This window comes from Saccoglossus kowalevskii, chromosome 21 (genome assembly GCF_978046115.1).
Source record: "Saccoglossus kowalevskii chromosome 21, keSacKowa6.1, whole genome shotgun sequence".
Taxonomy (NCBI): domain Eukaryota; kingdom Metazoa; phylum Hemichordata; class Enteropneusta; family Harrimaniidae; genus Saccoglossus; species Saccoglossus kowalevskii.
In genome coordinates, this window is record NC_140661.1 from 3,159,078 (window position 1) to 3,172,823 (window position 13,746).

At 36.9% G+C, this 13,746-nt stretch overlaps 1 protein-coding gene across 2 annotated transcripts in view; it reads right to left on the reverse strand.

Annotated features, from left to right (window-relative positions):
- The window catches only part of LOC102802540 (transcription factor CP2-like), a 35,869-nt gene that overhangs the window by 8,253 nt on the left and 13,870 nt on the right, over nt 1–13,746 (reverse strand). The window contains exons 6-13 of one of the 2 annotated variants that reach the window (XM_085495284.1): nt 8,924–9,070; nt 8,675–8,779; nt 7,871–7,906; nt 7,492–7,568; nt 7,260–7,344; nt 4,118–4,211; nt 677–767; nt 162–211 (exon numbers count right to left, since the gene is read on the reverse strand). In XM_085495284.1, coding sequence (XP_085351410.1) covers nt 162–211; nt 677–767; nt 4,118–4,211; nt 7,260–7,344; nt 7,492–7,568; nt 7,871–7,906; nt 8,675–8,779; nt 8,924–9,070 — 685 coding nt within the window. The remainder of the gene's footprint in view (nt 1–161; nt 212–676; nt 768–4,117; nt 4,212–7,259; nt 7,345–7,491; nt 7,569–7,870; nt 7,907–8,674; nt 8,780–8,923; nt 9,071–13,746) is intronic. The other variant, XM_085495285.1, reaches the window with a different exon arrangement.

Consider the following 13,746-nt stretch of genomic DNA (forward strand, 5'->3'; position numbering starts at 1 on the left):
GCCAATGGATACGAGTAATCATTTTCAGCAAAAAAATCAATAATTGCCCATTTCAGTGGGGCACAGATCTGAAATGGGAAGCGTGTGGGTGGGCATTGCACAGGCACTTTAATCATAACATATGCTTGACAACCAATTTCAAGTTTATGAAATCTACATACCTTGGTCAGACTCTTGACATACATAAATAGTTAACCTTGGTCGTACTTGCCTGATAACGAAGAGAAACAACAGTATGAATGTAAAACTAAAATGTGGATATATTAGTTTATTATATCATGAATATCAATACAGAGTCACATATGTGTTTGGTGTTTTAGGAAGTCATCCTATGAGTACTGATTTATAATTGTGAAATACATTGCATCCTTTCAAAATCTTCACAAAATTTATATATGAAAATACCAATTTGGCAGTTTATTATCACAAGAATGATATAATTAAAAGAAAATCGGTTGAATGAAATTATACTTGAACCACTGGAGGACACACGCGTGTCCAAAAAATAAGTCCTCTATTCAGTCCCATGTCAGAAATAATAACAAGGCATTTGTAGTGTTTACTTATTTTTTATATACATGAAAAATATGTGCCAGGCACACACTTTAAAGGTGGAAAGCAAAATGAGAAACTGACTTTCCTGGTCTAAAGAATTTTTTTATTTATTTTTTTTTACCTTTCTTGTAAAGCGTTATTCAGACGTATACCATCAGCTGGTCCTAAAATTTGGATTAAATCATCTCGATTCAGTCTCAGTAAATCTCCACCTGATAAGAAAATATAAAACAAGATATTGGATAACATAGTCCCTGTGTTTTTTTTATTGGCGATCCGCTCCGCTAGGATTGCCCTTATAATCATTTTTGTCATTTTGTGTGTGTGATTTCCAGTGTTTTCACGTATTATTTCTTCTGTGATTTTTTTGGCTTGGCCGATTTTTCGGATAGCTTCACGCCAAATGTATCTCCTCCTACAAATTTAGGATAAAACACTTCAGACATAGCTCATTCTACGCAGCTTGAGTGTGGGCACAAAGTTACTATTTCAATTTTTGATATCTTTTTTCATTACCGAGAAATTTCACCAGCAACGGCTTGTAACTCCTCTGTGATTTTTGGCTCAGCTGATTTTGTTCATACTTCACAGGTAGGTCGTACCGCCACTAATTGGAAAAAAATCCTGGCCCACCACTGCCATTGCAACATCCAAAAACTGATTTTTGAATACTTTCCTTCCCAATGGTTTAACTTCCAGTTTTGTAATATCAGTGTTCAAATGATCATGCTTTTTACTTTGGCTACGTTGTGCACTGGTGAGAGATTACCGGTGCCGACATTGTTACACTATATCAGCGTAATCCCAATGCAACTTTGAACTTTGAATTAACTGTAAATGCTGCCTTCAATCTAGAAAATACTACTGCAAAAAAGTTGGAAATAATAAATGTAACAGCAGAAGTTGTCCTAGTAATAAACTAAGTGATTTCTAAAGACTGAATGTGTTTTGCGAACTTCGTATACAGGGCCTATTTAGTTATAAACCAATGTTAGCTTCAAATTGATTATAACAAGTCATGTCAAGACAGAATCCTCGTTGTTAAAACAGAATTTGAAATGTACATTGTATGTTAATAAGAATAACACAATCATGGCATATGTGCCCCCCCCCCCCAAAAAAAACAACTAAAAACATGATTTTGTGAATACCCTGGTCACTAAGTCAAATGAGTTCGGTATTTTTTCTACCATGAAATAATTAAATTTTTACTGCATGAAAACCACGGCACTGTTGCATGCAGTTTTGTGAAAATTCCTCAAACGTTGAGCATGATTACCTCACTATATTAGATGTTTCAGTGTGCCCTGAGTTACAAGTTCAACGTGTACTATTTACTTGTAATCGTGGGCAAGACATTACAGTTGTCTACATCATCATTTTTGGCAATATATGGCAGCTAGGATCATACACTTCAAAGAAAGTTTGAAAAATTAAAGTTATACTTAGTGCACTGACAAATAATCAAAGTAATAATGTACAGTGTTCTCAAGCTTTACTTGTACAGGGTTAAACACAACACAAGTAATAATGTACAGTGTTCTCAAGCTTTACTTGTACAGGGTTAGACACAACACAAGTAATAATGTACAGTGTTCTCAAGCTTTACTTGTACAGGGTTAGACACAACACAAGTAATAATGTACAGTGTTCACAAGCTTTACCTGTACAGGGTTAGACACAACACAAGTAATAATGTACAGTGTTCTCAAGCTTTACTTGTACAGGGTTAGACACAACACAAGTAATAATGTACAGTGTTCTCAAGCTTTACTTGTACAGGGTTAGACACAACACAAGTAATAATGTACAGTGTTCTCAAGCTTTACCTGTACAGGGTTAGACACAACACAAGTAATAATGTACAGTGTTCTCAAGCTTTACTTGTACAGGGTTAGACACAACACAAGTAATAATGTACAGTGTTCCCAAGCTTTACTTGTACAGGGTTAGACACAACACAAGTAATAATGCACAGTGTTCTCAAGCTTTACTTGTACAGGGTTAGACACAACACAAGTAATAATGTACAGTGTTCTCAAGCTTTACTTGTACAGGGTTAAACACAACACAAGTAATAATGTACAGTGTTCTCAAGCTTTACTTGTACAGGGTTAGACACAACACAAGTAATAATGTACAGTGTTCTCAAGCTTTACTTGTACAGGGTTAAACACAACACAAGTAATAATGTACAGTGTTCTCAAGCTTTACCTGTACAGGGTTAGACACAACACAAGTAATAATGCACAGTGTTCACAAGCTTTACTTGTACAGGGTTAGACACAACACAAGTAATAATGTACAGTGTTCTCAAGCTTTACTTGTACAGGGTTAAACACAACACAAGTAATAATGTACAGTGTTCTCAAGCTTTACTTGTACAGGGTTAGACACAACACAAGTAATAATGTACAGTGTTCTCAAGCTTTACTTGTACAGGGTTAGACACAACACAAGTAATAATGTACAGTGTTCTCAAGCTTTACTTGTACAGGGTTAGACACAACACAAGTAATAATGTACAGTGTTCTCAAGCTTTACTTGTACAGGGTTAGACACAACACAAGTAATAATGTACAGTGTTCACAAGCTTTACCTGTACAGGGTTAGACACAACACAAGTAATAATGTACAGTGTTCTCAAGCTTTACTTGTACAGGGTTAGACACAACACAAGTAATAATGTACAGTGTTCTCAAGCTTTACTTGTACAGGGTTAGACACAACACAAGTAATAATGTACAGTGTTCCCAAGCTTTACTTGTACAGGGTTAGACACAACACAAGTAATAATGTACAGTGTTCTCAAGCTTTACTTGTACAGGGTTAGACACAACACAAGTAATAATGTACAGTGTTCTCAAGCTTTACTTGTACAGGGTTAGACACAACACAAGTAATAATGTACAGTGTTCTCAAGCTTTACTTGTACAGGGTTAGACACAACACAAGTAATAATGTACAGTGTTCTCAAGCTTTACTTGTACAGGGTTAGACACAACACAAGTAATAATGTACAGTGTTCTCAAGCTTTACTTGTACAGGGTTAGACACAACACAAGTAATAATGTACAGTGTTCTCAAGCTTTACTTGTACAGGGTTAGACACAACACAAGTAATAATGTACAGTGTTCACAAGCTTTACTTGTACAGGGTTAGACACAACACAAGTAATAATGTACAGTGTTCTCAAGCTTTACTTGTACAGGGTTAGACACAACACAAGTAATAATGTACAGTGTTCTCAAGCTTTACCTGTACAGGGTTAGACACAACACAAGTAATAATGTACAGTGTTCCCAAGCTTTACTTGTACAGGGTTAGACACAACACAAGTAATAATGCACAGTGTTCTCAAGCTTTACTTGTACAGGGTTAAACACAACACAAGTAATAATGTACAGTGTTCACAAGCTTTACTTGTACAGGGTTAGACACAACACAAGTAACACCAAATGAAGATAAGTAGAAATTGCTAACTTGTCATCCACACAGAAAACAAATGAAAAATTCTGAACAGGAGCTACAGATAGGGGCAGTCAGTTTATATTTAGATACCTGCAAAATTCTGAAATAATTTTCTGTAAGCTCCAAACCGATTTCTCTGTAACCATTCGGATGTTTGTAGTATAGTAGCATCCGGTGACAGTGGCTGTAAAAAATAATACTCAGACTTTACAAAGGTAGTTGATAACAGGGGGTTGATTGCTAAGAAACTGTGGTTGCTGAAAAGTAGTGATTGCTATAAATTAGTTGCTAAAAGTTGATTGCTAAGAAGTAGTTACTAATGAAAGGAATGTAAATGCTGGGGTGGTTGCTAAGAGAAGGTGGTTGCTAAAAAAACAAGACATGAATGTCACAGTCTCCGCTATTTGATTATAAAGTAGTACAAGGAACATCTGCAAACAGGTGAATGAATTTGTACTCTATGTGGGTACAACTCATCATAAAGTGATTTCCCATAATCTAGTTTTGTACTGACAACTAAAAACTTCCACTGACCCATGTTCAGAATCTCAGAGTACACAAGTGCAACAAAACTATTTGTCATACATGTATACTAAAAAAACTGTATTCATAAATCTGAGTGAACCTTGATGTACATGACTCCTTTGTTAATTAAGGTCTTAGTATATTACCAGGACCTGGGTCAAATCAAAGATAAAATAACTGCATTGTTTTAATTTGCATATTTTTGGAAGGGCGTGGTCATTATTGCCAAAGGCACATCTACTCGTGCCAAGGTGTAATCATACCAAATAAGAATAAAATGGACACAGTGGTGGTAGAGATAGCAGCAAATAACTGCATTGATCTAATTTGCATATTTTTGGGAGGGTGTGGTCATTACTGTCAGAAGCACATCTACTCGTGCCAAGGTGTGTAATCATACCAAATATGAATAAAATCGACATGGTGGTGGTAGAGATAGCAGCAAATAAGTGCATTGATCTAATTTGCATATTTTTGGGAGGGTGTGGTCATTACTGTCAGAAGCACATCTACTTGTGCCAAGGTGTAATCATACCAAATATGAATAAAATCGACATGGTGGTGGTAGAGATAGCAGCAAATAACTGACTTGATCTAATTTGCATATTTTTGGGAGGGCGTGGTCATTACTGTCAGAAGCACATCTACTCGTGTCAAGGTGTAATCCTACCAAGTATGAACAAAATTGGCCCAATGGTTGCTGGGATAAGAGCAAATAACTGCATTGATCTAATTTGCATATTTTTGGGAGGGCGTGGTCATTACTACCAAAAGCACATCTACTCATTTCAAGGTGTGATCCTACCATATATGAACTAAATTGGCCCAATGGTTGCTGGGATACGAGCAAATAACTGCATTGATCTAATTTGCATATTTTTGGGAGGGTGTGGTCATTACTGCCAAAAGCACATTTACTCATTTCAAGGTGTGATCCTACCACATATGAACAAAATTGGCCAAATGGTTGCTGGGATAAGAGCAAATAACTGCATTGATCTAATTTGCATATTTGATGGAGGGCGTGGTCATTACTGCCAAAAGCATATCTACTCATTTCAAGGTGTGATCCTACCACATATGAACTAAATTGGCCCAATGGTTGCTGGGATAAGAGCAAATAACTGCATTGATCTAATTTGCATATTTTTGGGAGGGTGTGGTCATTATTGCCAAAGGCACATCTACTCGTGTCAAGGTGTAATACTACCAAGTATGAATAAAATTGGTCCAATGGTTCCTGGGATAAAAGCAAATAACTGCATTGATCTAATTTGCATATTTTTGGGAGGGTGTGGTCATTATTGCCAAAAGTACATTTACTCGTGCTAAGGTATAATCCTACCAAATATGAATAAAATCAACACGGTGGTGGTAGAGATAGCAGCAAATAACTGCATTGATCTAATTTGCATATTTTTCGGGAGGGCGTGGTCATTACTGTCAAAAGCACATCTACTCATTTCAAGGTGTGATCCTACCACATATGAACAAAATTTGCCCAATGGTTGCTGGGATAAGAGCAAATAACTGCATTGATCTAATTTGCATATTTTTGAGAGGGCGTGGTCATTACTGCCAAAAACACATCTACTCATTTCAAGGTGTGATCCTACCACATATGAACTAAATTAGCCCAATGGTTGCTGGGATAAGAGCAAATAACTGCATTGATCTAATTTGCATATTTTTGGGAGGGTGTGGTCATTATTGCCAAAGGCACATCTACTCGTGTCAAGGTGTAATACTACCAAGTATGAATAAAATTGATCCAATGGTTCCTGGGATAAAAGCAAATAACTGCATTGATCTAATTTGCATATTTTTGGGAGGGTGTGGTCATTATTGCCAAAAGTACATTTACTCGTGCTAAGGTATAATCCTACCAAATATGAATAAAATCAACACGGTGGTGGTAGAGATAGCAGCAAATAACTGCATTGATCTAATTTGCATATTTTTTCGGGAGGGCGTGGTCATTACTGTCAAAAGCACATCTACTCATTTCAAGGTGTGATCCTACCATATATGAACTAAATTGGCCCAATGGTTGCTGGGATACGAGCAAATAACTGCATTGATCTAATTTGCATATTTTTGGGAGGGTGTGGTCATTACTGCCAAAAGCACATCTACTCATTTTCTGCAGGTGCTACTAAAATAGCACTGCACTGCACTTTTTTGCAGGTGCTACTAAAATAGCACTGCACTGCACTTTTCTGCAGGTGCTACTAAAATAGCACTGCACTGCACTTTTCTGCAGGTGCTACTAAAATAGCACTGCACTGCACTTCTCTGCAGGTGCTACTGAAATAGCACTGCCAGATTGCCAGAGATGGTGGTTGCTGAGCAAAAGTAGGTGATCACAAAGAAGAAGTAGTTGCTTTACAAATATAATTATAAAAGATAATTATCAAGAAGTTGAGGTGGTTGCTAAACGAAAATGGTTACTAAGGGTTACTATAAATGGTTGCTTTGAAGTGCTTTCTAAGGGTTACTATAAATGGTTGCTTTGAAGTGCTTTCTAAGGGTTACTATAAATGGTTGCTTTGAAGTGCTTTCTAAGGGTTACTATAAATGTGATTTGCTAAATGAGGGTGGTTGTTTTGCAATGCTGGTTGCTAAGCGGTGGCGTTTGCACTTGAAAGGCTGTTGCTAAGGTTACAACAACCTACATAGTCACACAAAAAACTTCAAGGAGTCTTACCTCTGTTAGACCACCAGAATCCACATCATCAACAACAACAACAGATGCATCTACCGCCTTTGGAGTACTTGCAGTACTTCCTACACTATACAAATGAAAAAAATATAATATTAGTATTTTTTTTTACAAATTTGTGATTGAATCAAGATTTAATTATTATTACATGTATGCTATTTGCATACAATATTCACATTTGACAACACCTGTGTATAATCAGAAAAAATCAACAAACCTTGCGTCATATGATGAATTAAAACTATCTGTTGGGTCGTATCGCGGCGATTCTGCCAATGGCGGTTGCAGAGAACACTAATGAGAAACAGACAAAAGTCAGTACATAACATGTACAATGCAGTATACCACCACGAACTGACTGTCTTCCCACAAGACCACCATATACAAACTGTAATATACACAGAACTGGAGGGGTACACAAACGGTATATGGAAGAGGTTTGGTCCAGGATACACAGAGATAGAAAGCAGCTTCAAAAAACTGATTGGTCTTGTTCCTTACAATAAATATTACAGGATAGGGATTACTGTATGATAGACAACATACAAATTGAGAAATGCATACACAATGTTGTAATGATTTAAATGTATACTCACAAGGGACTTATCAGAAGCAGGGTAGTCGCTTTCATTCTAGGACAATTAAAATACAAAAATAAACGAATAATGCTCTGTCCTAGAACCTTCTCATCCCGATGCAAGAAAACATATTCCTTGCATTATTTCATTTTTTCACTTACCATTGTCCCTTGGCACCATCTAGTATTAGTGCATTAACGAAAGAGCTGAATTCACATAAAGAATATTTTTAGCTGAACTGGAGGACATGTTTATTTTATAAAACCAAGGCAATGATTATTTACTTTTATTACCGTATTTCCTAAGGTATAAATAAGCCCCTCCCTGGGTAATAAGGCCCTTGCTTCTGACGAATCCCAGTCTATTTCCACACATACTGTACATTATTTGCACATGTGATCAAATTACTTGTTATCAGCTGTGCACAGCCCCAAAACATAAAATATGTTAGATAAGCAGGGCTATAGTGGGACAATGGCAGGGCAATGGCAGGGCAATAGTGGGACAATGGCAGGGCAATGGCAGGGCAATAGTGGGACAATGGCAGGGCAATGGCAGGGCAATAGTGGGACAATGGCAGCGCAATGGCAGCGCAATGGCAGGGCAATAGCAGGGCAATAGCAGAGCGATGGCGAGGTCTGTTTGGGTGTTTAAATGCAAGATTGGATTGTTCAAATTTAAAAATTTTGGAACATATTAATTAATATTAATGGGCAATGGGGTTCCCGACCTAAATTCCATCCAATTTTTGGATTCAATGTGAAAATAAGGAATTTGACATAATAGCTATGCAGAGACAAATCTTAATAAATTGTCACATACCGATGTAAGAACTGTGTATTCATATGAAGGCTGGTATTTGTCACGATCACTCCTCTTCTCCATCTTTTCACGATCTGTTTTATGTTTTCTATCGGCACCTTTAGGCTATAAGACGTAATAAACAATGTTAGGTTAATGTCTCACATCACAGCAGTTACCATCACATAGTATTTGCAATTAACAGGCAGCATTATGTGCCACTGATGTATAATAATTTGTTAATAGTTTTTTTTTTTCGTAGTTCATTACCTTGAATACTTTGATTTGACAACTTCCTGAATGTATATGTGTGTCAGTGTCTCCTGAATGAAGGAGGGTATCCACCTGTATACGGAATGGTACACCTTTTTCACCACCATGCTTCTTGGCTGTGAATTCTGTACTAATGCAATGTACCTACAAATATCAAAGAAACTTTAGAATTAACTCTAATGGTATTTGAGGTATATGAAGTAGATTTAAGGAATATTCACAATTGAGTACAAATTTAAGATTAGCCTTTTAAACTAGCCTGACAGCAAAAATAGCTTTTCTGATTGAGATACACATTATGAAGTTATTCTCTAACAGAAAAATCTTAGAAATATTAAAATAACAAGTCATTGAAAATGACACAGTCCCCGTTAAATTTTTGAAAGTTCTCTTTGTGCTCGCCATATTAAAGCGAAGGGGTTGTCGCGAGCGTGTCCTTGAAACTCGAGTTCCAAGTGGCGTATACAACAGATTGTTTATTGACATCAAAACACGTGTTTCATGTAGTAGTAATATGGCCAAAAATAAAAACAGCCGTTATTCGGCCATCTTTGATCTGTAGTCCAGTGGATTTAGCCCTGAAACAGGCCGAACCGGGAAGTAAATAGTACATTAACAAGTTTGGTATCAAAAGATAGGGAATTTTTTGTAGATTTACCAAAAAAAACTGATTTTTCTTACATTTATATTTTGTAATTAATATTACTTACAGCCTACACATTATTTCATATAGATATTGCTAGTGTTTTCTATACACTTTTTATTTAGATAAACTGAAGAAACCATCCGCAAGTTATAGAACACAAATTTGCTGATCTCAGCATTTTTTTACAATTATTTTAATCCTGTCAAGTGGGCAACCAAATCTTTTGTTTTACCAGATACCAGATATAACAAAATATCTTTCCTTTATTTCTAAGCACCAGCATCTAGGAAACTAAGCACTGTTTGAACTTTTTTTTAAACACCCTGATATTTCCAAAATATAGCTGAATCCTGTTACACAAGGAAGATTGTTATGGCAAGACTTATATAAACACTTTGCTATGATTACTTCTCTTTTTCCTTTCTGTATTAATTGCTCTATTTAGAGTAATCATATTTTAATATAGTACTTGCATGACTGTCAATCATAATAAATTGCTCAGTTTGTAAATTCAATGTGACTTTTGATTATCATCACGTGATTTCCTTATATGGCAACCAGACGAACCTTAAATAGCACAAAAATATGTCGTAATTTCTTTTCTCATTGATTCTCTCCATAATCATGGGTTTTGTTCATCATATGCAAGTTTGAACATAGTGCCACCTTGCACCAAGGAACTGACATTCCTTGTTTCACACCCAGACATTTTATACAACATGTAGCTGATAATGTTGACCATAATGTCCAGGCCAATGACGGGCTGAACACGTTTCATGGTATGGGCATAATAACGACCATAACACCAGGGATATTGTGGAACAACACCATACCTAAAGTTCATGTCACATCCGAGGATATAGTTTCTATTGCAAAAGTCAATAAATATTATAAGCAGTTATCAAAGGGCATGGCCAAATTAAAGTATGCCCAGTTACCCAGTTTGATAGCAGGTGATGATACATTGAATGTGGATCTCGTGGTTGATACATCCATCTAGACCATCTTGGAATGGTTTTATGCAAATGGTACATCAAGGTCCTCATCCTGGGGTCTCATCTATAATGTTCATGCCAATTGATATGAAATCAACTAATGAAGCATGTATCTTCTCAACTATGTGCTTCATCAGTGAACAAGCCAAGAAGTATGATGTATCACCAGTGCTCACCTTCGACCAGCCTTTGTGGTGGAAATCACTGGAAATCCAACATAATGAGCCCACAAGTAGCAGTGTGAGGAATATTGTTCTCAGACTGGGTGGTCTGCATGTGCAGATGAGTTTTCTGGGTTGCATTGGACAATTGGTGAGTGGATCTGGACTTAAGAAACTATTGGAGACAATTTATGCCGAGAATGCTGTTGGATATATGTTGAGTGGCAAGGCCATTTCAAGGGCTATTAGGGGTCACATTCTAGTGGAAGCAGCATTATATGCATTGCTTTTGTCAATGATGTATGACCTTCAATTACCAAGAAGATACCAGTGCTAGTGAATTAACAGATATACCCGAACACGGCGATTCCAGTAATGCAAATCAGTCACAAACAGAAGATACAACAAATGAGTTGAAAGAAGCACGGACCATCCTAGAGAGACTGCTTGCACACGAGACAGAGATAGAATCGGTTTGTTCGAAGGAAGTACTGACTCTAATACAAGAAAAAATCAACCAATTCAAGGAATCACTCGCTTTCCTTAGAACATCCATGTTATGGCTACAGTACATAGAGATAATTGAAATACTCCAGCAGTTCATTTAAGCTGTAAGAACCGGTAACTGGTCTCTCCATCTAAAAGCTTTTTCAGACATCTGGCCATAATCTTTATGCAAAGTCAGTGTACATATATCTTCAGACTATGTCAAAACTACCAGAAAGTAATGCTGATGTATTTCGATCATTCCTGAATGGATACCATGTGGTTAGGCGGGAATACTGGGCAGGTATATTGACTGATCTTGCAATTGAACAAGTGTTGATGTGGAGTGTCAAAACAAGTAGTGGGCTGACAAGGGGTAGAGGTATGTCAGAAATACAACGTACCGTTTAGCTACTATCAACACCTGTATTTGCAGACGTCAATCATGCAATGCATAAGTTCACTGGTGTTTCTTACATCCCAAGTGAGCAACACAAAGAGAGTGCAAAGACCAGGCAAATTAGAGATCATAATGACCTAATGGAGTTAGTACAGTTTCTTCGTGCAAGAAAGAACTCTTCTCTATGTAGTATAGCTACTGGAGTTGTTGCTGATGACACAGTGAATGTCGATAATGCTAGGTCTATTGGTGCTTAAAGAATAAAGTCTATGATTGGAAAAAGCGTGAGTGATTTTTCATTCACTAAAAAAGAAACAGGCTGTGTGAAAACATTAAAGCTTGATGCAGATGAAGTTGATTCCCAGTTGATATTTCAAAGACTTGTTTCCATTGCAAGGGGAATTGTATCAACAGACAAGTTGTTCAGTCTTTTCACAAATGAGCTGTGTATTCATCCACCAGCATTGTTTGCCTCTGATGGACTGATGCGGGAAGCAAACAAGCCAGCTTTAGCTGAAGCAGTCTGGAAATGTGTTGGTCCCATTACTAGTGACATGTCCATTGAGTTAAGTGTGTTATTGATGGAGGTTCACTTTTACAGAGAATTACATTGCCACTAAGCCTAGCATATAAGGGCATTAGCAAACTTTACCTTGATTACATTGACCGCAAATATGGTAAAGAATCAAACAGTTGTTTTTGATGGCTATCCAGATAGACCACAACTCATCTTAGGCATTCAATAGGGAAAATGTCTACTAGTGTTTACTTTGATTCTGACATGGTTATGAATAATGAAGAAACAACAGTTGTTTTTGATGGCTATCCAGATAGACCATCAACAAAAGACACAACTCATCTTAGGCGTTCAATAGGGAAAATGTCTACTAGTGTTTACTTTGATTCTGACATGGTTATGAATAATGAAGAAACAACAGTTGTTTTTGATGGCTATCCAGATAGACCATCAACAAAAGACACAACTCATCTTAGGCGTTCAATAGGGAAAATGTCTACTAGTGTAAACTTTGATTCTGACATGGTTATGAATAATGAAGAAACAACAGTTTCTTGCAAATGCAGCAAATAAGCAGTGGTTCATTAATATCCTGGGAACTGAACTGGAAGTAAAGGGAATCAAGATTTGAAATGCTGAAGAAGATGCAGATGTCCTTATTGTGATGACAGCTGTAGACTCTGCTGTCAATGCACCAATGGTAGTTGTAGGTGAGGACACGGACTTCTTAGTGTTGTTGATCTACCATGTCAACTTAAATAGTCACAAACTGTATTTAAAACCAGAAGCAATGCGAAATACAAAAAACGAAGTCAAAGTGTGGGACAAAAAACATACCAAAGACAAACTAGGACCACTTGTTTGCAAAAACATAATATTTATACATGCTGTCTTGTGACACCACATACAGGATATATGGCTTAGGAAAGGGTCTGTCCTTGAAACAATTCCAAACCAACAAGCAGTTTCAATGTCATGCTTCAGTGTTTGACCAAGATGATGCTTCAAAAGACGACATTGTGATTATGGAGTCAGGAGAAAAAGCTTTGGTCCTTTTATATGATGGCAAGTCAGATGAAACATTGGATTCACTCACAATGGGAAAATTCTTTCAGAAAGTTGCTACAAGCGTTACATGTGTAGGGCCTGAGAATATTTCACCAACATCTGCAGCTGTAGGTTACCATAGTCAACGGGTATACCACCAGGTTCTGATGTGGAAAGGGCAAACTCATGTTAATCTAGAAGAATGGGGCTGGAAAGTGAAGAAGGGAAAATTGCTTGCTATCCAAACTGACAAGCCTCCTGCACCTGACAAATTACTAAAAGTTATCAGATGTAAATGTAAATTTAAGCAGACTGTCGAACGACACGTTGCACATGTAGAAAACATGGACTAAAATGCTCCCCCATGTGTGATGAATGTAGATGTGTAAGCTGTAGAAATTCACCCAATCTGGATCTTGATGATGATGATGATGATCAACTATAATATTATAAACTTAGAATTATACTGACTTGATGTGATGATTGGCCAACCAACCAACCAACCTATTTTCATACCAATCCCAAACAGAATGAAGGTATGACAAAACACAAGTCTGATCATGTTAGT